Source organism: Rousettus aegyptiacus, unplaced genomic scaffold, assembly GCF_014176215.1.
Source record: "Rousettus aegyptiacus isolate mRouAeg1 unplaced genomic scaffold, mRouAeg1.p scaffold_m13_p_9, whole genome shotgun sequence".
NCBI lineage: Eukaryota > Metazoa > Chordata > Mammalia > Chiroptera > Pteropodidae > Rousettus > Rousettus aegyptiacus.
The window spans coordinates 105,522,222-105,549,883 of record NW_023416312.1 but is presented as its reverse complement, the minus strand read 5'-3'; the positions used below and the strand labels follow the sequence as shown (position 1 = coordinate 105,549,883).

Genomic DNA, 27,662 nt, shown 5'->3' with positions numbered 1-27,662 from the left:
TATTTTCTGCCTCTATAGCTGAATCTGTAAAATGGGTGTATTATGATGTTTATAGGACTGTTGAAGGAATGAAATGAGACAATCTCTGCAAGTGTATATCCCGATGTCCAATACACATTTAAAGAGTAAAAAGCAAGGTAGATTTTAAAGAAGCTAAGGGTACTGGGTCGTCTGAGGGGTGTTAGTATATCAGTTAAGGATGATGTGAGTTGGTGGCTTGGCCATTGGCCAGCTTGCATTAGTATACAGTGTCCCCTAAGAACGTGGGAATGCTGAAGGTGATTCTAAAACTGCTTCAGAGCATTATTTAATGTGGACCCTCAAAGGAAACCTAAAATCATTCCCTGAAGTCTGTAGCAGCAAATGGAGGGAAGAAAGAGGATCCGCAGTTTCCAAACAACACTGAAAGTATCTGTTTACACCCTCGCTGCACATGAATTTTCAGGGAGCAATTTGAGATCACTGCTTGATTGGAATCTGCCAAGCAGTTTCCAGCCTTTTGGAAAAATGCTCTCCGTTTTGCCAGAGTAAATTATTGAGATTGTTAAGTCTTACGTGAACATGGATAGTCGATGAAAAGCAATGGACTAACGTGGTGGCACAGAGGCAGGGAGTTTACAGTGTAAACTTTTCAAACCGTTTGTACCATTAATTGGTCCACGACCCAAAGAAGCCCTCTGGTGCTGCCGGGTGGTGCTCTCGGTGGCCACATTGTGTCAGTCTTCAACTATCCGTATGGGCGTATTTTCAGACTGAAAAAATTAATAAAGATTTCAAGCTTTTTTTTTTCTTTCTTTCTTTTTTTTTTTTTTTTAGCGGTAAAACTCAAATTCGCGGCTATTTTAGTAATTAGTCCCGGTTCTTCCGCTACTCAAACCCCTCGAAACTACATCTCCCAGCATGCTCTGAAGCTGATCTGACCTCATCTCAAATGGCCCCGTAGGGCAACAAGGATGGTTAGTTTTGACCGTGCTCATTTGTGCCATAAAATAACCTCCCTAATTGTCAGTTTGGGGGGCTTTTCCACCCGTCCACCTGCCGTTTTTGAAGCGTGCTCACTGAATGAAGGGGTTGTGGGCTGGGAAGGCCCATGCATTGCTTCAGTTGGATGGGGAGCGGGACGGTGTCTCCGGCGATCTCGAGGAGGGAATGTTGACCAGGGAGCACCGCTGCGGCCGATCAGAGGAGCAGGAACCGGAGCCGGGGTTGAGTCCGAAAAAAGCCGGATCCGGACGGTGGCTCCGGCACGGCTGGAAGTGGGAGATGGAGGAGGCGGAGGAACCCGCGGACAGCGGGCAGTCGCTGCCCCCGGTGTACATCTACAGTCCCGAGTATGTCAGCATGTGCGACTCCCTGGCCAAAGTCCCCAAACGGGTAAGAGAGGCTGGGGCGAGAGCCCGTGGGCGGGTGGGGGCGGGGGCCGGTGCCCGGGAGGGCGTCGGGCAGCGCGGAGCAGACGCGGCCGGGGCGAGTCCTCACAGAAATTTGGGCGGCTGCACCGGGCGACGGGGGAAGTGTCCCCTCGCACTCCCCGACCGGGCAGCAGCGTTGAGCCGCGCGGCGGCGGCGGCGGCGGCGGCGGCGGCGGCGGCGGCGGCGGCGGCGGGCGGGGGCGGAGGAGGGGCTGCCGCTGACGGGACGCTGTCTCCTGCAAGGGGTCCCCGAAAGAGACTCTTCAGGAGAAAAGTGTTCCGCCGCCGCCTTCCCGACTCGTAGCTCCCGCCTCAGCGATGCAGATACTTTGTCTCTCTATCGTCTGAAGTGCATGGCAACTGTTAAAGTTCCTCCCTTTGTTCAGGATAGCGGAATCGACGGAATTTCTCCGAATTACACGTTTAAAAGACAATTTTCCGCTTTTTTCCCCTTTTGCTTCTGTTCTTAGGCCAGTATGGTACATTCTTTGATCGAAGCGTACGCACTGCATAAGCAAATGAGGTGAGTGATTTTCCGTGAATCCAGGTGTTCCCAGTCTAAATGTCCCGCTCGCAGCGGGGCTAATCAGGGACAGAATGGCCGTTTTAAAGCTTTTTGGTGAATCGGTGTTTGTAATTTCCCTGAAACCTAATGAAAGCTCTTAAAGAATTAAGAAGACTTGAAAAAAGTTCACGAAGCACATAAGATTCATTACAAATAGGACTTTATTGCAGAGAGGGCAGGTATGCTGGGACTAGGTATTGGGCTAGGAGGTGTTCGGGTTTGGGGGTTTTCCTCCAAGCCCAAACTGAACTTGTGGGTTCAGCTTAAGACTCTTAGGTACTCCACCACCACCAGCAGCCTTTAATGAGAGCCTGGGAGCTGGTTGGAACGCCTCTCACAGCTAAGCGAACTTGCTGTTTGTCGTTATAAGAGTGAATATTATAATCCTGCCACTTGTAGGATTGTTCATCACATTTTGTGGCCAAATAGGCGAGTGTCTGTTTACACCTGCCAGTTCTATATGCTCCGTTTATCTCCCAGAAGGTAGTGTAGTTGGCTTTCAAATTTTATCCTTATTATTAACAATCGTTCATTGAGTACCTGCATGATGACTGTTTTTCAATGGTTTTTTAAGCCTCTGTGTTTGGTAAACACAAAACTACGTGCCTTCCATTAAAGTAAACATTTCAAAAAATGACTAAGACAAACAAGAAATCAAAACAAAGCAAAACTGTCAAATTTCCTTGCTATTAACTGGGGAGGCTTTCCCTAAGTGTTTGCTAAATAAGAGGAAGGGTACTAGAAGAGGAAGCTATTAGGGCTGGGAAACATGGTCCAAGAAAATGGAAAATTTTAATTTTAATGGGCAGATCTGTTACCTCCAAGGATGTAGACCTGTTTTCTTGAACTAGAAGCAACAATCAAGTCCTCAGATCTTGGCTGTATGCATTTAATTTCTGAGACCGAGCCTCAGGATTGTGGCCCATTGGGTGATCGTAGTAGCCTGTGAAGTCGTACGAATTCACGAGAAACTCACGGCTGTGTTCCCATTTGGGAAACTGAAAAAAATCAGTCCTGCCTCCCTGTGGTCCAGGCCGCTGCTTTTCCAACTTGAGTATGTATAAGAATCACCTGGTTACAACCAAAATCTGGTTCGATATGTCCAAGGTGCCAGTCCACAGACCGCCACCCACCCCCTATTTGAGTGGCCAGGACTGGAGAGCAGTGGTGGCGGTGGTGGCAGCAGGAACCGGATTGGGGAACAGGTAGCTAGAGCTTAGAGGTCGTATGTCCTATTGGAAGCTTAGCGCTCCGTCACTCCCTGCGAGGAGTTGGTTATCACTTCATCTTCACCTCCCCCCGCCACTGGACAGATGAGCAAACCGAACTGCAGAAGTCTTTTTTTTTTTTTTTATCTGAGGTTGTAGAGCTGATGAGCACAGAGTTAGGACAGGAACGTAGTTTTCCAGCTCCAAATTCGAAATTCATAGCAGTACAGCTGCCTATGGAAATAAAAATATAGCTGAAAGGGTATGTGGCCCAATTAGGAACTGATTCAAATGACAATATCTCAGCCTAGCAGTTGGTCATGAAAGTTGTCACTCGCAGAGTAAAGTTTGTCCAATACCTGCTCGTTTCAGTATAATTAATTTTTTTATCTACCTGTGAGCTCAAGGGAAAAATCTCTCCTCTCCTCCCCATTAATGGAGTCGTTACGTAGATGTGAAGAAGTGGAGACCGTATAGTGCAGCGGAGGGAAAGAACGTGCTTGTGACCGTAGCCGCTGGAACCAGAAGCCAGGAGTTGTATTTTCTGCTCAGATTACTGGTTCCTGCTTCCAGCTTCTGGCATACTCTGGGTCTGACTCACTCAACTCTCTTTGTTCTCCGTTATTATTAGAATAGTTAAGCCCAAAGTGGCCTCCATGGAGGAGATGGCCACCTTCCACACCGATGCCTATCTGCAGCATCTCCAGAAGGTCAGCCAGGAAGGAGATGACGAGCATCCGGACTCCGTAGAATACGGGCTAGGTAAAGTCGTCGCTGGGCAGTGATGGGACGTACATAACCTCCATCTATGGAGCAGAACTGCTTAATCTTTTATACCTTTAATACTTCGTAATTAAGAACTAATTGAAAAGTTACAACATCATTTTACAAAATTCGAAATTAAAGAACTAATGCATTAACCACAATCTTAGTCTCTCAGTTTAGCCACTTACGCCTCGCTTAACAAGCAAACCATGTGCGTTGAGCAAAACTGACGGATGGATCAGATGGAGGAAAATCTTTGAGTTGCTCAGGCCCTGATAGCAGTGCCCAGATGGGGTCTGGCCTTTGTATGCTGGCTTAACTGCCCTGTGACCTTGCATTTCACCTTGAGTACAGATTTCTGTTCCGCCTAAGTTTTCTACTTTATTTCTCATTAAACAGCTGCATTAAAAAAATCAGAAGTGGCTGATAGGATAACGTAGAGAAAAAGTGTGGTTTAGTACAACACTTGATGGGGGTGGGGCAAGAGACCTTGATTTGTTCCTCTATAGGATGTGACTAGTTATCTTAAAGGATTAGCTTTTCTAGTTCTGATACTAAAAACTCCTTTTCCCAACGTCAGAGATGGTAGCATAGTAGCTTTTGGGTTAATGACCCAGCTGAGCCTTGAACAACACGGGTTTGAACTGCGAGGGTCCACTTATAGATATATGGGTTTTGTTCATTAAGTACTGTCAATATTTTTTCCTTCTGATTTTCTTCATAACAGTCTCCTTTCTCTGGCTTACTTTACTATAAGAATACAATATATAATACATACGACATACAAAACATGTTCACTGACTGTTTATGGTAACAGTAAGGCTTCTGGTCAACAAACACTAGGCTATTAGTGGTTAAATTTCGGGAAGTCTAAAGTTATACGTGGATTTTCAACTTTCAGGGTCGGCGGCGGTGCAATAATCCCTACGTTGTTCAAGGCTCAGTTGTAAAAGGCTCTAACTCAGGAACAGTGACCACTGTCCCCAAGTCCCCACATGTTCACCAATGCACAAGCTCTCAGAGCCCCGTCCTCTTAGGTTTTTGTGGAGCTTCATTAAAGAAGCATGGTTGATGCAACCCATTTCTCGTTTAGGAAAAAAAAAAAAAAAAACGGGCAGCTCGCTGCCAGCATTCATTTAATTTGACATCAACACGCTCTTTGAGGCTGAAGCAAATCCGACTGGTTCTCAATGTGAAAATAAAATATAAAAACTGTTCTTGGGGTTATTTCTAAACAGAACTTGTCTCTAGTCCTAATGTAACAGAAATGTATACATAAATCAGATTCGTCAGATGCATCTTCAGCTAACAACTGTTGGAGAACGGTGTCAACATCATGCGTAGGAACGCTATGTTTTCTAAGATTTGACATTTTCAGCCATCGAGAATTACTATATTTTGTAAATGGAAATACCACTACTAAAACTAGAATGTTATAAATAGAACGATGCCATTTGTCTCCAAAGATTATCTTATACTGGAGCGATGCGAAGATAATAATAAAAGCGAGATATTTCTTGGCCAACTTTGGAGGTCAGGTTAGGACTGTGATCTGCAACTTATCTCGGGGCCACCGGGAAATGGGTTAATTCAGCCAATTGGCGCTGGAACCCAATCTCCAGCTCCTCTCCCCTTGCCGGAGGTCATCCTTAGGTGTGGTCCACTAGTCCCTTCTTAATCGCTGTCATCGCTTAGGAAATTCCAAGAGTTTTTGGAGCTCTGTGCCAGGAATGGGGATGAAGACCAAGCATATGTTTCTTATAAATCACAGTATCATACCTCCTCTTTCTCCGAATCATCATTTAACAAGCTCTTTTGATGTTTACCCAAAGGTTATGACTGCCCAGCCACCGAAGGGATATTTGACTACGCAGCAGCTGTGGGAGGGGCTACGATCACAGCTGCCCAATGCCTGATTGATGGAATGTGCAAAGTAGCAATTAACTGGTCCGGAGGGTGGCATCATGCAAAGAAGTAAGAAAATGACCTTTCTGCTTTCTGCCTCTTTCCTTGAGTCAGTTTCTCAGTAATGAAAACTCTGATGCTTATTGTATTGACATTTACTGACAGACTCGTTCATGTAGTAGCCCTTTACTGGACATTTTGAAGAGATGCAAGTAAGATAGAGCATGGCATAGTAGAGTGGAAAGCACACTGGTGGAGGTCAGGATCCTGGGCTCCGTGCCTAGTTTTTCTGTAAGCTTTGCTAACGAAGACAGATGAACCTGTCTGGGCCTCAGTTTCTCCATCAGGAAAATGGGCAGGGCAAAAGGGTATAAGTAGACAATCTCAAAATCCTCTTTCAGCTTTCTGGAAATCCCCCGTAGTCAAGGGATTTACACTCTAGAAACATGACTGCAACTAGAGTAGTTAGGGAGCAACATCAGTTTGGGTTCCAGCCGAAGAGATTGAGCAGCAGGATAAATGAGTCATGGCGTCTTGAAAGAAGTGGCAACAGATTTTCAAATAGGTAGACAATTGATGTGACTAGATTTAACACACAAAGCTGAAGCATCGAGGAGGCTTACGCTGCCGCCTGTGAGGAAGGCGGCAGCTGAGAGTTAGGTGTGACTCTAAGGAAAAGGGGCTTGTGAAACAGCTGTTCTGAGGTGCCACTTGGAGTTAAAGGAAAAGTCCTTTCGGAGTTCCGTGTTAACATTTCAAACAGCTCTACTCTGTGACAGGAACTGTGGGGCCTCACTCAGCATTTGGCGTCTCGCTTGGCATGCCTGTAGTACTTAATACATGTTGGAGAAGAAGGATTTCTTCAACTCCGAATCAATCAACATGCTGTCATTACCAATGTGTCATTCACACACCAGTTGGCCGTAGTGTCGGCCATGACCTTGATGCTCTCCAGTGCTCTTGAGTCTGGAGAAACCAGCACTTTATTTTTTGGCATAAAACCTTGAGCACAGTTTCAGTCCGTGCAGGTTAAGGCAACAACAGGGAATTCCCTTTATGAAATCGACAGATTTCCCACCCCCAGAAGTTCTTGACAGAGTTTGCTACTAAAATCTGCTTGGGAGGCGAAGGAGCAAAGAGAACCAGTGTTCGATCATGTTTCACGTGGCCATAAAAACTAAGAGAAACAACTTCCCTTTTGGTAGCATTTGCTCTGCTTTTACAAGTGTAAAATAAAGACAGCGATCCCTAGGAGAAAGCAATGAGCTCTAGTCTCTGAAGCTACAGATGGGGTGTGGGGGGGGCGGCCCACACTTCTCCAGACGTGGGCGGTACTGGTCCTGTGAGTCAGACCTGCTCTACATGTTGCGCTGGACGAGCTCATGTGCTTAAGTTCACTGCTGAAGGTCTGCTGGGGCTTGGGCCAGTTCCCAGCGCGAGAGCCAGATACCTGCCACTTCTAATCACCGTTTTGCAGCCAGAGGAAGTACACGCTATCTTAAGCCAACCATGGCTGCTTCTGGGCTGCGTGTAGGTGTGGGAATACCCACACACTTTACTGTAACTATGTCAGACACCTTTCAGCTGATCTTACCTGGAAATACACACACCTGTGGTGAATGTACGTTGCATAGTCTCTAAGAATTCAGCACCTCTGGAACCTCTGGCAGGTGCACTGCAGGCATTTAGCCTGCAAACTTACATGTAGCCATCAGTGATCTGTATAATGGCCACAATATTTCCCCATCCCCAAATGCATGTGCACATCCATACGTGCCATTTATCCATTCGACATGTATTGATTAAGCACCTACTATATGTCAAGCATATTTGTATCATCACTACTAAGCAGAAGTATAGAAATCGAAACGGTATATTTTCACCCCTAACAGTTTTGGGGAAAAAACCTCTTCAAAATATCTAGGTGCTTACAGGATTCCAATGAAATTGGCACTTCGTTTCTGAAAACTTTGGACATGAGTATGAAAAGAGTGGGCAAAAAGTTCATACTTTTTGACCAAGTGAAATTATTCTAAGCAATCTATTCTAATGAAATAAACCAACCCTGTCCTCAAGAAATTCATATCGTAGAGGTATGACAGCAAATAATTACATTCAAGAGCTAAAGAGTGGTTTTCAAAGAAAATTCTGCAAAAGAAGATTAATGAGGGACTAATGCGATTAGATATTAAACCTACAAAACTAGAATAATGAAAACATCGCTGCCATGGCTATAAGCTATGACAGACGATATTGTAGTAAACTCCCCGAAGACACTTTCGTATGAGCATTCAATCTATTATAAGGGATGCGCGGCAGGTGAATGGGAGTGGAAAGGATTGTTCGGTAAACGATGTTGTGACAGCTTGTAGCATTTATCCCCTCATCTCCTGTAATAAACTAAAATAAGTGGCAGCTGGATTGAAGAGTTAAGTATAAAAAAGAAAATTTTAAGGAAGCACAATGGATGAATATTTATCAAGCTTCTAAAGGGGAGTCATTTTCTAAGCTTCAGGAAGTAACAGAAAAAACGCACAAAGGAAAAAGATCAACAAATTTGACGGTATAAAATTTTAAAACCAAAACAACTTAAAAGTTTTTTTGGCATTCTAAAAATAAAATCTAAACATACTGAAAAGGCACACGACATAAATATGATGAAGTGAGACAGGGTTGTATTTCCTAAGGCGCTCATACAGTATGATGCATAAGAAGAAATATGGGCAAAGAACACGAGGAGACAGTTTGCAGAGTAGTTTAAGCACAACTAGAAAACACGGGACAGTGTTCGTCACTAGTAATCAAAGACATGCAAAGTCAAACAACTAGGTAGCCTCTTTCTAAGCCTGTATTTATCAGAATTGGAAAAGATGGTTCTCGGTTCGCTAGTAATAGTGTGTGGGTTGGTTCAACCCTTAAGAAAGCAGCGTGGAAGCCAGCGTGTGTCAATGCCCTTTTATCTAGTAACCTTACTCCTGAGAATGTTTCAAAATGTGGAAAAAGCTGTTTGTGTAAAGGTGTTTGTCAGTGTTATTTATTTAAAAAAAAAGAAAAAGAAATAACATGACCATCTAGCAATAAGGAAACGGTAAATCCACCCTATGGGATATGCTGTCATTTTAAATGATGATTATGAGGTGGTTATGTTAGGGTGGCAGAATTATTGATGATTATTAGAAATGTATTTCTCTGGTTTCCAAAGTTTCTGTAACGAGATTTTGTTTCGCAGCGAAAATTAGGAGAAAGAAAAGTTACAGAAAATATAACAAAGGGTTAAAAACTTTAACCATTCTGATTTTTTTATCCACTAATATTCAGATAGGTGGGCAAAAGACATGAACTGACAATTCACGAAAGGAAATCAATGGTAAACAAACATTAAAAAATACTTAACCTTATTAATAATTAGAGGAAGTGAAATTTAAACATCACATATACATGTATATATTTTCCTCCTACCAAATTTGGGCCAAGGGAAGAAAAATTTTAACTTATAATATCTGTTATTCTTGATAATCAATTCTAATGAAATAAAGCCATCCAAAATACAGAAGACCCATGCATACGAAGATGATCATTTCTCTCTTACTGATACTATCCCACCCAAAAGGGAAGGAGACGTAAATATTCAACAATAGTGGAATGGTTAGGTAGTATACTGCAACACACCTACTTGTCGGACTGTTATGTACTCATTAAAAATGGTGGTCAGGACCAGAGAAAAGGCATGTCGTACAATGCTGGCTTTGTGTTTAAAGGGTAGGTAGCTACCACATCACACATTCTCTTCGATTAGAGTCATGTAAACATATATACATATGAAAAAAGTCTTAGAAGGAAATACAGTTCACATGTTAACAGCAGAGGGGTCAGGGGCTCAGCCCTCCACGTGCACCCATTCCCAAGCGCACTTGACCCTTGAACATGGCTTTAAAGTATGCCAGTCTATTGAAAAACAGCCACGTAGAAGCGGAACCGAGCAGGTCAAACCTGTGTCGTTCCAGGGGATATAAAAAATGTGCGTGTGCGTATGTGTGTTTGTGTATGTGCACACATACATGTCCCTGCACTTTTTTTCTATTTCCTTTTCCTATATTCTCTCTAATGGGATTATATTCCTTTTATCAATCAAGCTGTCTATAATAACTACTTGGAACAAGGTGGGAAGCAGCTACGATATGTTGGCGAGAGCAGACGATCAGGGGTTTTGTAAGCCATGCCAAGGACCTGGACGTTCTGCCTGGGGCTGGTAGAGATTTCCTGAAGAATTTTAGAGTGGGTGGCGCCATGCCAGCCGAATGGGAGGGAGCTGAGACCACAGGCGGAGGAGAAGGCTCTTGCAGTTATTCATTTAACAAACGTTCAGCTCCTGCTGTCTGCCAGGTGATGAGGAGACACAGAGGTATTATTTGAGGGCAGTTGGCAGCAGACAAAAGGCCACTTAGTGAATTCATTTAAAAGGGGGACTACAGTTTTAAAGTAAATAGTGGAGGGGGTAGGGATCGATTGCAATGCTAACTTGAATAAGTAGGAGCTATTCAAATATTTGTCTCTTAATAAAACCAAATGCTAAGTAATTCTTACAACAAACAAAGAATGTGTTGAGAATTGATAGTTTTCGTTTTGGGCCTAAGTTTTTGTAGAAAAAGTTACATATTTCAAGATGGTACATTTCAGTTCCTGGGAGGCTTTTGCATCGTGATCACTTAGAGGATTGATTCTGCCGAAATATTCAGGGGCTTCATCAGTTTTACCGGGGGCTTCTTAGTCATTTGGCACTCAAATCACTGTTTTGAACTACTTTTAAAATCATTCTCCTTATTTATTTTCTTCTTCTTCTGCCGTAAGCTGTTCTACCAGATCCTTGTCGTCAGTTTTGTGTGCTGACTTCATGATATCCTGCATGTTTTTATAAGATTTGTAATTTCAGTTTGTGATAGGTTTGCCTTGTTACCCGCTGATATATCCGACAATCTGTAAGAGACAGAACGATTGAACAGGTGGATGGGGATAGGCGCCAGTGATGAAAGGAGTAGGTTGTTTGAATGGAGACTGACACAGGTGGTCAGTTCATTAGCAGATACAGCTTCTGCATCCCTAGGAACCCTGACAACCTTGGTGCTGCTGGGGCGAAGATGATACATTCTCAGCAAAGGCCTAGGGCCGTGTTTTTCGGACTACGGGTTGTGACTCGTTCATGGAACCACATATTGATTTCGTGGGCTGCAGCTGGCGGTTTTGACGTCAAGGCGGATTCTGTGAAACTTGCCCTGGTGCACGTGTATAGATTTGTGTGTACGAGGTCACGGTGCAAATGTCAAGCCTGTTTAGAGTGGAATGATTGAGTGCCCCCGACCCCGCCCTCCACCTGGGGGCAGTGCAGAGCCTTGTGCCTCGTGTCTTGGCCAGCTCTCTTGGTCCAAAGAATGGAGAACTAGCCCTCCAGCTCTGAGTTACTACCCAACCCACCTGGCCGTTCAGATCAGAGCTACCAGAGCTGCTTTTCAGGCGCGCACATTTCTTATGACAGTGAATGGCACTTCCCCAAGGGCTCCAGGCACAGTGCAGCTTGTTTAACCGGTCAGCCGGACCCCTCCTCTAGCTGCCCCCACCGCCCAGCCTTTACAAACAAAGAGCTAAGCGCGTGGCGATGGAGGCCCGGATCCAGTGTCGGCAGACCTGTCCCTCATACGCTTTGGGCGCGGGCACCTGCCTTTTCCATGGTAGCTCCGATCATTCCGTCAACGCACATCCAGCCCGTAAGGCGCCAGCCCTTCCACAGAGATCGGCCTGGCCTGCCAGCAGAGTAGGAACCGGCCTAGACATGCTTTGTCCCTAAGCACCCCCTCTCGTCGCTTCTAGGGGATGAGGTGTGGCACCATAGAACGGTGGTTCAGTGTCACAGGGGAGTGTCCCCTCCACCAGCTGCCAGCTATAAAACCTTCTGTGCCTCAGTGTCCTCGTTTGTCCATTGGAGATAATAATATTACTGACCTTATAGGATGACAAGGATTAAATCTTATGCTTCCATTAAAGAGCTTAGCAAACAGCCTGGTGCGTAGTGTTTGATAAAAGTCATTTATTAATACCGAGACTGCGTCTTAGGTAACCTCTGAGGCAAGTCCCTGGTTCAGCCACTTACACTGCTTGTCCAACTGAAGTCACGCTTGGTACCCTTTGTCACCCACGTCACTTACTTTACACTTCTCCTTTGCCCATAAGCTGCTCCTGGCCGAAAGTAGACTAGTCCCTCTTGCCCTCAGCACTCATGTCCTTTGCTTCATCAGAGTTTCGCTGCCAGCATTCCCTACCGGGAGAGGGACCACTTGTAATCTGCAAGGGCGCTCTCGAGTCTGAAATCAATGCCTTCTGGGAGATAAAACTTTAGACAGCAGCTAGCAGCAGGTTTCATGAGACCCTCCATCTCTTCCACAATGGCCTTGAGACACTTTTGGAAAATAAAAAGCAGGGAGGTTCTGGTCAAGATTATTCCATGCTCAATGTAATCACTTTTCAAAATCCTTTCTGTTCACCTGGGACCTCCTAGCTAACTTCCGTGAGACTCTGGCCCTCCTAGAGCTGTCCGTACCTAGTGGCACCTCTGGCTTCGTCTAGATGAGGACAGTTGATGAGCAGGATGGCCCTGTGTGATGCTCCCACCTTCTTCCATCAACGACATCGTGCACCACCTGCTAGAACAGCTACTTCTCCCAGGCAGTCTTTTTGATAAATTCACTTAATTCGACCTCACAGACTCCCTGAGCCGCATGGTAGCACAATCTTCGGGCCAAGCCCTGAAGTACGGGAGCGTTGTTTCTGGACATAGTTTGCATAGTGCTGGACGAGATGGAAGGCTTTCTGGAACGAAGGCCCCTAGGATGATTGACGATACCAGCAGCACTTCACCTGCTGCCTCTGCATCTGCACCACCCCAGTGTCCTTAAGAGAAAGGAATTTGGTCCTCGGACATAAAACTGACCTTCCAGTCGCCGAAGGCCACGTACGCCAGCCCTGGCCTGTCCCGTTGACTAATGCCATCAACATGCACCTATACGGGGTATGTGCATGGAGGGGGCATTGTCCTGTCGCAGCAGGAGCACCTGGGTAACCAAGGTCACTTGTCCCAAATGGGAATGCGAGCTCTTCGTGATCAAGGCCATTTTAAAGATTCGGAGACATCTCCTTTGACAGAGACAGGCATTTTGTGCACAGACTTGGAAACTCAGCTCATGGCAGGTGTAGTAGACCCTTCCAAAAGCACCCAACCTGTTTCAGAATTCAGTATATCAAGGGGCAGCGGAGAGGGCATGCAGCCTGAGACTGTGACAGCCCCTTACCCCAGCCACAGTAGGATGTACGGCTCCAGGTCCATCATGGCGCTCCGTTAGGGATGCTAGTTGCCTGTGCCTCTAGGGTGGATCCAAACAATATTGTTTTTTTTTTTTTTACCAGCACCTCCATGGTGATTCTGACACATACGCAGCACACCCAACCTCTGATCCGCCTCCATCATTCCTCTAGTCACGGCAAAGACAGACCAAGGGAACCTTCAGGCCCTTGGGACATTGTCCCAGTGAAGTTTGCTTGCTAGAGATTTTACGTCTCCCCATGTCTGTAACACCATCGTGGCCTTCCTGTCAGGCCGTTGCTGCCCGTGCAGCCGAGAGCTCATCCACTTTCACAGGTCCATGGCCACCTGCTCCCCACCCACAGCCCTGTTTCCACGCTGGCCTTGGAGAATGCTGCTCCGAAGCCTCCACATTTATGTAACCAGAACCTCCGACACGTCATACCACGGAGCCACCACCCTGGCCTCCTCCCAATTCATGCATAACTCACTAAGCCCCTGAGCCAGATCCCTTCCCTTCATGGCGTTGAACAAGGTTTGCAACCCACTCTTGCCCTGAACACCTGCTACGTCTCCGAGTCTGCTCAGCACCTTGGCTACCCATGTCCAGACTCCCAAGGGCACGCTCAGCCATCAGCACGCAACACAGCCTCGTTTTAAGAGCAGGGACTGGGCAGTCACATTACCTGGATTTGAATCCTGCTACTGCCCGGTGCACTTACCTCCGTGTACCCCGCGATCGTCCCCAGCACCGTGAGGCTGAGAGAGCAGTTTCATCGTGAAGGAGGTGCTGGCTTCTCAGCAACATCACCATCGGCCCACTGCCTGATTCCCTGGAGGATTGTCGGCCAGGAAATGGTTTGGGGTCCATCCAATAGGACCTCAATGTCACCATCCTATTATAGGCATGCTTTCCCAGCTCAGCCTCAGAATTCTCTTAACTGCAATTCTGGTGTTTGCTTCCAGGCGCAAGTCCCAAGGCCGGGAGTGCATGACACAGTTGTTCCCCTTGCCTCCGCCTCCACTTCCCCCTCTTCTCCCTGGTCAGCTGGACCACTTGCTCATCACCCTAATAAAGAAAAATATCAGACCGTTATGCTCAGAGACCAGGGAAGAGATTTCGAGGGTGTAAGCAAATGTAGTCACAGTGGATACGAAAAGAAAAGAGAACATCTGGGAGTCATTTTAGAGGCATAATTGACAGACGTCGATCAGTTGGCTTCTGGGGCTAAGAAGAAGGAAAATGTCAAAAATACCTGGTTTCTTGCATAAGTAGGTGGCAGTATTGTTACTAAGATTACAAATGGCTCAGCAAAAAAGCATCCAGAGGTATCAAGGGATTCGTGACAGAAGTCAGAGCGGTTAAGTGAGTAGATAGTGGGACAAGATGGCGGGGAGTACATTGGTTTGCGGGTTGACATCCCAAGCTTAAAATGTGGAAAACCTCATTCTCGATTCTCCGCATTTGGCGGCCCTGTTCTTCCACATGCAATCTTTAAAAAAAACCCTGTCACCTCTGTCTTCCAGCTTGTGTTCCCGCTTCTGTCCTTGCCCGTCTTTGGTCTGTTCTCCACACAGACAGATCCCATCACTGCTCTGCCCCAAACACCGCAGTGGCCCCCCGTTTCACTCGGTAAGAGCCAGCATCCCTACCGTGGCTACAAAGCCTTCCTGTTTCCTTGGCCCCTGTGGGATGTCCGTTCGCTTCCTCTTTTCCTCACCATTCTCCCCTTGTCCCTTGATCATTTCAAGCACGTTCCCACCTCTGGGCCTTTGCCTTTGCTGTGCCCACTGCCTGAAAGAGCCTTCCCTCGCCTTCTCAGTACAGCCTTTTCTGACCATGTTTTTAAAATTTGCAGTGCCCCAAACCCTCTCATCGTCCTTTCCTTGTTTTATTGTTCTTCATACTACCGATCATCTGAAAAAAAAGCGTTTAATTCTTAATTATTTCTTTCACACCCGATCTCCCCACACACTAGAATATAAAGTTCATAGTAAGCCCTCAGTAACATTTTGTCAGGTGAATGATGGAGCAGGAAAGCTGGAATGGATGGGCAGAAGAGAGATGCGTGGGCGAATGAGTCCCAACGCTTTGAGGGAATGTACCTCGTGGAACTACCACTGGACCTACGGAATGTCAAAATGTTCGTAAAATAAAGAATAAAGTTATTCAACTGTAAAGATGAGTTCATGACTTCCCATGGTAGGCCCCCAATAAATATTTATTGAATGAATCATGATAATATCTTGAGATATCATGAAATTATCAGGACAAGGAGGGAGAGGAGAGGGCGAGAAAAGGAGGAAGAGGAAGGAGGTTCCACACAGCAGTCAGACGTTTGAGTGCGTGCGCAGAGCCAAATAAGCAGTCAGGATGTCAGAGTTTGGCATATTGAACAGAACCCGACTGTGGGCTTTTATAACCTTTGCATTTTAACCAAGAGACCACTAGAGGGCGCGCAAGGTTAAAGCAAGGATGTTCTCTGCTCACTGAGATTCTATTAACGTCATCCACATTTCTATTTATTGATCTGATGTTCACCTAAACTGTTTCATCAGTTCAGAGTGTTCTCCTGGGCTAATTTCTTTCATCAGCCCACTGTCTGGCTCATAATAGGTCTTAAAGAAATATTTATAAATTGAATGAAAGAACGAATATTTAGAATCAAGAGATTTTTCACCTTGAAATTTCTGTTTTACTAATTAACTGCAGTCCATAGTTCCATTACGAAACTACCCTTCAGGGTTTATAAGCTGGCGGATAAAGCTAGCACCCATGGTCCTTGGCACTTAAAGAAGCCTTGGGCAAGAGGACTGAAGACTGTGACTTAGAGTCATAGTGTTAGAAGCGCACATTTTCCTGTCTGAGCCAGGCGTCATTAAGGGCCTGGGGCCTCTGACCCCACACTGGCTCCTCCCACCCGCAGGAAGGGCTGGTAGCCGGTGAAGGAAGCGAGTCATCTGTTTCAGGCCTGTAGCATTGTTTGGGGTGAAGAAAGTTACACAGTCTTTGCTGATTGTCTTAATGATCAAATGTCCCCATTGAAATTCTTGAAAGGGATTCGAGGTGCCCGGATTTGCAGCTTTCTGGGCTGGATGAGTATGGGAATGCGGAGTCCTTGTCCTGCTGTCATCTGATGACTGAAGTCTCTGAGTACCCTTGATCCCCATTTCAAATACCCTGACAAATATAACTCATTTTTAACGAACTATTTTTAGGACAGTTTAAGATTTATGGAAAAATTGAGCAGATCTTACAGAGAGTTGGCACACAGCCCACATCCAGTCTCCTCTATTGTGAACATCTTAAGTGACTATGACATATTTATTACAATGAATGAACCAACACTGTTCATAGTTTACTCGGATTTCCTTAGTTCTTACCGAATGCCTTTTTCTGTCCAGGATCCCATCCAGGACACCACGGGACATTTATTCACCACATCTCCTTAGGCTACTGTGGCTTATGACATTTTCTCAGACTTTCCCTGTTTTTGATGACCTTGATGGTTTTGACAAGTACTGGTCATAATATTCAGTATTATGTATATCTCAGTCTATTTTCTGTGTTTTAATGTGTTTCTCAGTCTACCTAAAGGAGTCATTTCAAATAGCCTGAGAAATACAAGCCATGTTTATTGCTCTTCCCAACACCTATTTTTATACTAAATCTAAACAGTTCCTGAAACTGGTTCCTAGATGAGGACACGTGTGTATAGCATTGGTGACTTTTTCTAGTATGCTGTGCACTCAGAGGAAATATATTTTTCTTCCTTTAAAAATTTATTTTTTTAAATTTTTCAGTTACAGTTGACATTCAATGCTATATTCATTTCAGGTATACAGCATCATACACATTTACATAACTCATAGAAGTGATGCCCCGATGAGTCTAGTACTATACACAGTTATTACAACATTACTGACTGCATTCCCTCTGCTGTCCTTCGCATCCCTGTGCCTGTTTTGTAACTGCCAATTTGTACTTCTTAATCCCTTCACCTTTTCACCCAGCTCCCCTCCCCCTCCCATCTCACAATCCTTAAAATGTTCTCTGTATCTGTAGGTTTGTTTCTGTTTTGTTTGTTTATTTTGTTCATTAGATTCCACATATAAGTGAGATCCTATGGTATCTGTCTTTCTCTGCCTGGCTTATTTCACTTAGCACAATACGTTCCAAGTCCATCCATGTTGTCGCAAATGGAAGGTTTCGGGGTTTTTTTTATGGCTTGGTAATATTCCACTGTATACATGTACCACCTCTTCGTTATCCAGTTATCTATTGATGGACACTTAGGTTGACTCTATATCTAGGCTATTGTAAATAACACTGCAGTGAACATAGTGCTGCATATATCTTTTTAAATTAGTACTTTGGATTTCTTTGGATAAATACCCAGAGGTGGAATTGCTCGGTCATAAGGTGGTTCTATTTTTAATGCTTTGAGGAACCCCCACACTGTTTTCCGTAGCGGCTGCGCCCATTTGCAATCCCACCAACGGTGCACGAGGGCTCCCTTTTCTCCACATCCTCGCCAGCACTTTTGTTCTTGGATTTATTGATGATAACTGTCTGACAGGTGTGAGGTGATAGCTCCTTGTGGTTTTAATGTGCATTTCTCTGATGTTGAGCATCTTTTCGTATGTCTGTTGGCCATCTGTATGTCCTCTTTGGAGAAATACCGGTTCAGATCCTCTGCCCATTTTTTACTTAGATTGTTTTTTTTTTTTTTTGGTGTTGGATTGTATGAGTTCTTTAGAGATTTTGTATGTTAACTCCTTATCAGATGTGTCATTAACAAATATCTTCTCCCATTCAGTTGGTTGCCTTTTTGTCTTGTTGGTTTCCTTTGCTGTGCAAAAACTTTTTAGTTTGATGGAGTCTCTTTTTTTATTGTTATTTCTGTTTCTCTTGTTTCAGGAGATATATCTGAAAAGAAATTACTGGTAGCAATATCAGAGATTACTGCCTATGTTTTCTTCTGAAGTTTTATGATTCTAGGTCTTACATTTAAGTATTTAATCCATATTCATATTGAGTTTTTTCTTGTATATGGCGTAAGAAGGTGGTCTAGCTAAAATATTTTTTGTATGTATCTGTCCAGTTTTCCCAGCACCATTTATTGAAGAGAGTGTCTTCTCCCCGTTGTATATTCTTGACTCCCTTTTGCCTTAGACTAATTGACCATATAGGCGTGCATTTATTTCAGTTCTATTCCATTGATGTATGTATCTGGTTTTATGTCGGTACCATGCTGTTTTGATTACTATAATCTTGTATTATAGTTTGATATTATGTAGTGTGATACCTTCGAGTTCGTTCTTCTTTGTCATGATTGCCGTGGCTATTCAGGGCTTTCCGTGGTTCCATATACATTTTAGGATTATTTTTCTGATTCTGTTAAAAATGGCCATTGGTATTTTGATAGGGATTGCATTGAATCTGTAAATGGCTTTGAGTAGTCTGGCTATCCACGAGCACAGGACTATTATCGTCAAGGCAAAACACAGCTCTTTTTTCAGATATTTTCACATACTTAATCCAACTAGCTACACAGATTGGTTTACGATAGAGACCATTAAATTTAGTTGGAATGCTGGTAAGCTACGCTCACCTCCCAGCTTTTATGCACTGTTTTGGAAATTTAGTGAAAATTGCTCTTTAAACTCCTTTGGAGACTAGGGGCAAATCAAGGTAAGGTGTAAATTGAGAGGAATTAAAATTACCAATATCACCTCATGTGCTTTAAGAATAAATCATACACAGTGGATTCGGTCAAGTGGTAATTATGGACTCTATTCCAGACAACTAACAAGACTTCTCTAAGAGATTATTAAAGCTTCCCTTAGGAGGTATCGTCAAGGTCATTAAGCTCTTATTAATGTATTGACCAGGAATCTTTATCTGCGAATTTCTTATAAGAAAGATATATATCCATAAAGAAGCCTAAATAACTTCAGAAACTTCTGTTTGTCTGCCGAGGCTTATTTCATGTAAACGTTATCAATATTTACTGAAAATTTCTCAGAAATGCATGCTAATTGTAAGAAATGCCATGTGAGTAGGTGGAATTCAAGTCACTCACATGAAATAAAATTAATTATTGGGAATAACGGTACAAATTATGGAACTTTTAAAACTGTTCAGGTGAACGAGATGTCTTTCTACCGTAGTGGACGGCTACTTTGGAACAGGCTCTGAGTGAAATGCAGCCCATGGAGACTGAATGACTGATTTCTCTGTGTCCGTACTCAAGCGCATTTTTGTTGCTGCTGAAAGCTGGTTTTCTCACGGGCAGAGCCAGTGGCTGGGTAGCTCAGGCAGTTCGGATATAGTGCTAATGAGGCCAAGGCCATGGTCTCCGTCCTTGTACAAACCCATTAGCTTTTGCTGATGCTTATGTCATTGGCCGCACCATTCACCTTGGCCGGCCAGCTCTTCAAAAACTCAGTTGTGAGCGAGGCCAAGCTGGGGGCGGTGCAGACCGATAAGCGCGAGTCTCTCCTACCTTGGGAAGAACAGCCCGAAGCCCCTTTCCCTCGGCGCGGGGTCAAGTGCATCACTTCCCCAAGTGTGCCTCACTGTGTTGTGATGAGTCAAATGTAAAGCTACGTCCATTGCCTTCTCTGTTTTATGTTCTATTAGCTTTGGAAGCATTTTCATTCCATTGAGCACCAGACTGCGGAGGATATTTTTGGAAGCAAGTGTAGGTGTACCGGAGCCAAAAAAGGTTGGGAACAACTGTAGACAAACTGATCTGACTCTTCTCCAAGCTGCCAGCTCTAGGCACAGAGCCCTTGGAGAGGGCTCTCAATGGAGAGTGGGCGGTGCAGAGAGTCCATCATGCGGGCCCACAGTCAGGCGCGTGTGTTTCGTGTGCGTGTTTGCTGTGGGGAGAAGCACGTGTGCTCAGAGCTGATCGAGTTAGCTATATTAAATCAGAATTGCGGTCATATGAGAGAAAAAATTGTGACTTGGGTCATTAGTATAGTTAGTCCTTTGAGTTTCTGAACGTGTTTTTATGTAAATGCGCTGTGATAACGTTCCAGTGAAGGTGGTCACTAAGGTGGGAACCTTTGGATAAGTCGGAGAACTGAAGCAGAGAGACCCAGGTGTCCCGGTTCCTGCCCCTGTTTCCATCACGGGAACTTGTGAGTCTCCAAACGGACTTGCTGGACACAGCTCTGAAAGCGAATTACAGGAAGATTTCGGGTTTTTTAGTCTCTCTCTCCGACAGAGGAAACAACAGTGTTATAGATAAACACAAAGCCTTGATCTGCAAAAGTCATTGAGTCAGTTCTCACAAGAGACAACAGCATGAATTGGCCACAGGAATGGTGAGCAGAGTGTCAGGAAAGGGAGCCCACAGAAGACATCCCGACGAGCTTTGTACGTCAGGCACGGAGACATCGGATTGTATACATTAAGCAGTCGTAAGCTGTAATGACACAAACTAAGACCTGTAAGCTCGTTTTTCCTTCCCTAGATCATTATACTCAGCAGCGACGAAAAGAAAGCTGATGTGTTCTAACGGTGATCGCGGCACTGTCTTAAGGATCAAGTGCAGGTGTGCTCCAATTGAAGAAAACTCGAGAAATAAAAATTGCATGTTGCCGAATGGATAGGTACAGGGATTCGGTGGAGAATTTATTTGATGGAGGGAGCCTTCGCTATGGCAGGATTTTCCCACTGAGTTCCTTAAATTGATTCCTCTGGCAAAGTCAAGATTTATTTGGCAAAGAGTCAGTTATCACACAACTCTTTACGAATGTCTGCTACAAGGTCTACTATCTGTTAATCATATACACGTTTTACAATACATAGTCTACGAACCAACATGAAGAGCAGATTTCCAAGAATTCATTTTCCGGGTGTTTCTTAGCACCTTGTGACCTGTGGAGATTTACATGTAGGTCATAGTGGAGAAACAGCATGATGAGTGCTGGCTAGAGAGAAGGGGGGACACGATGGTGCTCAGAGGGAATTAGAATTAGACGGGTAAAAGACATGAAAAAAGGGAAGAAAATTTCAGCCATTTGCAATTTCAGGAAAGCCATCTTGCTTTCTTTCTCAGTGTGCCTCTCACATCTAACCAATTGCATTTTCTCCTGCTGATCTCTTATAACCATGTCAGCTCTTCAACAGAGAAATTATCCATAAGGGTACAAATCGCTTCATTTAATGAAGCAACCGCAATAGAAGCACCAATAACACATTCCATAGTGCTTAAGAGTTCTGATCGGCTAGTACAAAAATAAGGGGAAAGTATCCTGCAATGTTACTAAACTCGTTTTTTACTTTCAATAATTTTTTTTTAGTAGAATCCTTAAGGTTTTTCTATATACGACATAATGTCACACATGCCAGCCTCATAAAATGACTTGGGGTGTGTTCTCTCTGTTTCTGTTTCCTGGAAGACATTATAGAAAGAGGCATTATTTATTCCTTAAATAATATTTGGTAGAATTCGCCATGAAACCATCTGGATCTGGGCTTTTTTTGGTACAAATTGCCATGATGATCCTGAAAAAGAAGGGCAAAGTTGGAGTAGTCCCCCTTCCCAATTTCAAAACTTACTACAAAGCTACAGTAATCAAAACAGTCTGTTACTAGCCAAGTCTTTTCACAGCTCCCCTGTGCCTTTCCCTGTGACATCCCATGTGGCCCCAACATCCATGGTCAATTGATTTTTGACAAGGATACAAGACTGATCAATGGGGGAAAGAATAGTCTCTTCAACAAATGGTTCTGGGATAACTGGATATCTGCATACAAAAGAATGTAATTGAACCTCTACCTTGCACCACATATAAAAAATAACTTAAAACATCAACAACCTCTAAATTCTTTGAAGAAAGACTTACTTAGGAGTAAATCTTCATGACCTTGCTTTAGGTAGTGATTTCTTAGATACAACACTAAAAGCACAAGTGACAAAAGATGAATTGGACTTCATCACAATTAAAAACATTCGTGCTGCAAATAATATCTTCAAGTATGCAGAAAGACAGCCATAGAATGTGAGAAACTATTTGTAAGTCGTATAGCCGATAAGAATCTTATGTCCAGAATATATATGAAACTTGCAACTTAACAATAAAAGGAACAAGAACCCAATTGAAAAATGTGTGAAGAATTAGAGTAGATATTACCTGAAAGATATACCAATGGTCAATAAAGACATTAAAAGTCGTTCAACATTATTAGTCATGAGGGAAAGGCAAATCAAATCTACAGTGAGATACCACACCATGCCCACTAGGATGGCTGTTGTCAAAAAGATGTCTCTAAAATTGTAGGAGAAAATGAAATGTCTATTAACTGATGAATATATCCATATAGTGGGATATTACTTGACAGTAAAAAGGAAGGAAGTCCTGACGCAGGCTACAGCATGGAAGAACCTCAAAAACATTGTGCTAAGTTAAATAAGCTAGTCACAAAGGACCACGTATGCATAGTACATTTGAATGAGATAGCCGAAGTAGGTACATCTCTAGAGACAGAATGTAGCAGCTTTTAGGAAAAATGAGAAGTGACTGCTAATGAGTACAGGGTTTCTTTTCAGGGTGATGAAAATGTTCTAAAATTGATAGTGGTGATGAGTACGCAGCTCTGTGAACACGCTAAAAGCCAGTGAATTGTACTCTTTAAATGAGTGAATTGAATGGCATGGGACTTAGAGCTCATTGAAAAGCTGTTTTGTTGTTGTTTTTTAAGAAGAAGAATCAATCAGAATGTCTGGGTCTTAAAGTAGACTTATGCATGTTAGTGACCGGAAATATTTTTTTCCGAATAATCAATAAATAGTTTTTCTGTTCAGTAGAAAAAAAGACTAGGGAAACTGAGGAACTCACGGATCAATCCAAACTTAAACATTTCAGAAAACTGATTCCGATCATTGTTTTTACTTCTTTAAACAACATAGATTTTTCATAGTAATTCCAGTTAAAACATCCTCTTTGCAGTGCAAATTTTCTATTAGAAGGTGCTTTTCACGTGAAGTAGAAATCAGATCCTTTTATTACCATTGACATATAAAATACAGGTCGCTCCCCAGCATAGCTTTAAAAGTATAACCTTAGCCTACCTTTCTACCTTGTCACCTGCTGTCGGCAGCTCTAGCCAAGTCTTTTCACAGCTCCCCTGTGCCTTCCCCTGTGATGTCCCATGTGCCCCCTCTATCTAGAATGCCCTACACACCTCTTCTCTTCCTGGAAAAGTACTACTTCTTCAAGGCACAGCTTAATTGTCACCTTCCTGGAGTTCTTCCTGACTCCCATAGACAGAATTAATTGCTCTTGCCTCTGTTTTAATAGTATTTGTTTTTGCCCGTGGCATATCGTGTCATATTATAATGTGTTAGTTTAGCAGTCTTTGTCGGCCAAGCCTTTAGTAACAGAAAGCAAGTGTTTACTTCTATATTTACTGAATGTACCGAGTATATGCCTGGCCCGTGATAAGGTAATGATCAGTGCTTGACAGATGTATAGGTGGATGCATGGATGGACAGATGGACGGATGGGTGGATGGACAGACAGACTGAGTTAGCTTGCTGGTTGCGGTCTGGAAAAGGAAACATAAGATGACGCTCCTCCCCCACCCAGCTTCTCGATTATCGATAACAAGTATGTCCCGAGCCTCTCTGGAATGTCTAGTATGATGGAAGATAGAGATGTATGTGCATATGTACATCATGGGCCCTGCCCTTGAGGATCTTATAGAATCGGAGGGATAAGACTCAGATGTGTGATGTAACTGAAGGCGACGGAAAATGGCACACAGTCAAGTGTTCGACGATTTAAAGCTGATTTTAATTGCTGTCAGAGTTCAGCGAAAAGAGAATTATATCTTGTTCCTCCTCTCAGGCGTTAGGGCTGCATAACACAGCATTTCAGGCGAGTGCCACCCAGGCCGATTTCCAAAGTGGCACCGGGAGGCTGACAGGTCAGCACCGCGGAGAGCAAGCAGTGCCCGGCTCCAAGGGTCCCCACGGCAGCCTAGTGGAGGGGGCAGTGAGTCGTGGCTCCTCGGAGCGTTTTCAGAGCTTTTAGGCTCTCTTCCAATCAGCAGGGAACATGTGTGCTTTTACCTCTTTTATGGAACTGGGTGCAAAATGTACTTATTCACAAATATGTATTGAGTGCCGCATTAGTGGCTTCAAACAACAGGAACTGATTTTCTTACAGTCCTGGCCACCAGAAGTCCAAAACGAGTCGTTCGGGCCGTTTCCAGTGCCCCCTCCTCTGTTTTCCAGACCAGCAGCTTAGCTGCCGCTCTAACTCCGCTTCCATTCCGTGGCCAATCCTCCTCTGCCTCCCTCTTGTGAGGACACTTGTGATGACATTAAGGGCACACCCGGATCATCCAGGATAATCTCCCTACCTGAAGGTCCTTAACTTAATCATATCTGCAAAGGCTCCGGCCATACTGTAAGTTCGCTGGTTCTGGGGATTAAGACTCAGGCATCTTTGGGGAGCCATTAGTTAGCCTTCCCCGAGCCCTGCTGTGCAGCGGACACTGCCCTAGGCACTTTATCCCTCTGCCCTCCTGGCCCTCAGTGCACTGGAAACTCCTGTCGCACCGCCTTGCCTGAGGCCTTGCTTGTAGCGTTGAGTAGGGACTCAGTAAATAACTAATGAATCATATGAGCCGCACCCTCTATAACATAGTAGAATTTAAATTAACTTCAGTTGAAAAATGTTCAGTCAGAGAAGGGAAGGCACAGCTCTGAGCACAGGCGCCCACGTTCCCCGGCCGCAGCCCATCGGGTTCTTGGGCCATTTTACGAGTTGACAAAACTCTTTCTTCCATTGAGCTAAAACAATGCTCTTCTGTCTCCTGCAGCCACACAGGACAGTCTACTTTCTCAGTCTGGAATAGCCATTCAGATATTTCCAGAAGCTTCACCGAGTCTTCTTACTCATTCGTTTATTCAATCGACAAATGCTTTCTGAATATCTGTCGCATGCCTGCCACCGTGATAGGGACTGGAGATAGAGATGAGTAGGACAATCTGTGTCCTCAAGGACTCCCGGTCTAGTGGGGAGGCAGCCGTGTGACCAGTGCAGTGCGGCAAGTATTCTGGGAGGAGGGGACACAGTCTGTCAGGCACTCTGGGAGTTTCTCACACAGCCTGTGCCAGGGATAGACACTTGCAGAGTCAAGAAGCTGTTCGCTGATGTCAACATTTGTTTTGGTTGTTGAGTTGTTACTGTGTTCCAGGCTACGATGCTAGGCACTGTCAATGCAGAAATAAGCACACCGACACTGCTCCTGACTTCAGGAAGCTCGCGGTCAGCTCGGGGACACTGATAAGGACACTGTCACTGTGGAGTGCCGTCCCCGGGGCTCGTGGTGCGTGCTTAGATAAGGGCACTGGAGCTTTGGTGTCATCCTGAAGGCACTCGGGAGCCAGAAAAGATCATTAAGCAGGGAAGTGACACAATCAGGTTTTTCTCTGGCAGAAATAACTCTGGCTGCGCTGTGGAGGATTTCATCCAGGGGGCGAAAGCGCTCAGCCAGGGGGTGATGATGAGGACGGCGGCAGAGGAAACAGGAACTATCGGGGAAAGGAAGCAGGATAATTAAAAGGGAACCGAAGTTGCCTGTTTTCAAAATTAAGGTACAAGTGCAGGAAGAAGAGTAGATGTCGGGGGTGATGACGAATTCATTGCTTGTCACGGTGTCTTTGCGGTCCCTGAAAAGCAGTTGGTTATGACTGGTCTGGGCACGAATGCCAGTCGAACTAGCAGCCTTTAATTAAACACATATTTATTGAGGACCTGTATGCACTGTGCACTAGAACTTTCCTGAGGCTTCAGGGTCCCAAAGATGAATAAGACAGCTCTGCCCTCCACATGCACTGACGAGAAGCGCCTGGTGCCTGCACCGAGCGCTGCCGCAGCTGAGTCCGGAAGGAGAAGTAAGGTAGTTTGGACTGAACAGCGGGGAGCTAGGGGTGGTTTTGAGGAGAATGACATGGTCACAGCTGCACACAGCTGGATCACTGCTTCTGGTGTTCGTCCTAGATTACAAGCTTCGTGAGGACAAGGATTTTGGTCTCAGTGCCTAGAACACAGAGCATCTAGTGGACACTCAATAGATATTTGTCGAATGACGGAATTAACGTAGAGGATTGATGCAAGGAGCCAAGACTAAAGGTGGGGAGCTAGTGACAGTCGTCCATCGGGGCTTAACAGGAACGAGTAATGTGATGAGTTAGCCATGTCTGCCGTGGGTGGAAAAGTGAAGAATGTCACAGCCCTGCGCTAGAGCATAGGGCGTGTGGTTGGCAATGGCGGGAATTGGTACCCTAGAGTCCAGTCTCGAGAATGTTAAGATTGAAGTACTTAACGAACTGGAGCTGCCCAGCTGATGAGTAGCTAGAGTGCTCGGAAGATAGGTTAGTGCTGAAGACGGACACTTTTGGAGTTATCCGTGCACAGAACAGAAGAAGATAAGCTAGTACCTGACTTATGTGCTTTCTTGGAGGACTAACTGAGCCATTCCACATAAGCGTTAATTACAGTACCCAGCACACAGGCAATGCTCACTAAGTGTGTGCAGTTATTAATATCACTATTACCATTGGGGCTGTTCGTGTCGTTAGAGATTGTAATTAACATCGTAAGAGCGCATGACGTCTCTGAGGAAAGGTGGGCCAAGCAGAGGAGTAGAGAGCAGCGACGCTGAATGGGCAAACAGAGGGGAAGAGCCGAGAGGAGGAGGCTGTTTTAAGATCAGGGCGAGAGGCACAGGTCTTACACGTTAGGAACATGGGCAAGGGGCAGGAAGAGGCAGTGATCAAAAGATACGCAAGTGGATAAGAAACATGCAAAGACGTTCATTTTCACTGATAATCAGAGACCTGGAAATAAAGCCATGTGTTTCTGTTGTTTATGAGATTGGCAAAGATTTAAAAGATTGTCACGGTGTTACGTAGTGGTGGGAATGTCAGTTTTTTTGGACTTTCCAGAGGGCACTTTACCAATATGTATCAAAGTGAAAAAAGTCTATTCGTCTGACTCCTGGGAATTTACCTCAAAGGAGATACAAAGTTGTACAGATACATTTTAAAAATACATGTAACTGTATTGGTCCCAGAATCATAATAGCAGAAATAACCTAAAATATTCAGCAATCAAAGAATTATGGCAAATATGCACAATGGAATACTATACAGCCCTTAAAAATTATGCCATGGCTCTATACTGACTGACAGGGAAAGATGTCCGTGACATACTGTGTCTCCGTTAAATAAAACCTTGCTTGCTAGCAAACAGTGTTTTTGCTTTTTCCTCAGTACTGAGATTTCAGGTCATTGCACTTTTCGTTAAATTCAAATAGTCGAATGTATTTACTGAGCTTGTGTCATTTTATAGAAACGGTAACAGGTAGTGTGCTGGTAAACCAGAATCTGAAAAAAAAAGAAAGAAAACCCTGAATTCGTAGCATT

At 44.4% G+C, this 27,662-nt stretch overlaps 1 protein-coding gene across 5 annotated transcripts in view; it reads left to right on the top strand.

Annotated features, from left to right (window-relative positions):
- Positions 1–829: 829 nt before the first annotated feature.
- The window catches only part of HDAC8 (histone deacetylase 8), a 151,182-nt gene continuing 124,349 nt past the window's right edge, over positions 830–27,662 (top strand). The window contains exons 1-5 of one of the 5 annotated variants that reach the window (XM_016136121.2): positions 830–1,374; positions 1,883–1,935; positions 3,817–3,947; positions 5,783–5,924; positions 13,308–15,384. In XM_016136121.2, coding sequence (XP_015991607.2) covers positions 1,063–1,374; positions 1,883–1,935; positions 3,817–3,947; positions 5,783–5,924; positions 13,308–13,446 — 777 coding nt within the window. In that variant the 5' untranslated portion in view covers positions 830–1,062 and the 3' untranslated portion in view covers positions 13,447–15,384. Of the gene's footprint in view, positions 1,375–1,882; positions 1,936–3,816; positions 3,948–5,782; positions 5,925–12,402; positions 13,273–13,307; positions 15,385–27,662 lie in introns of those variants that run through there. The other 4 variants (XM_036227241.1, XM_016136118.2, XM_016136120.2 and 1 more) reach the window with 4 other exon arrangements.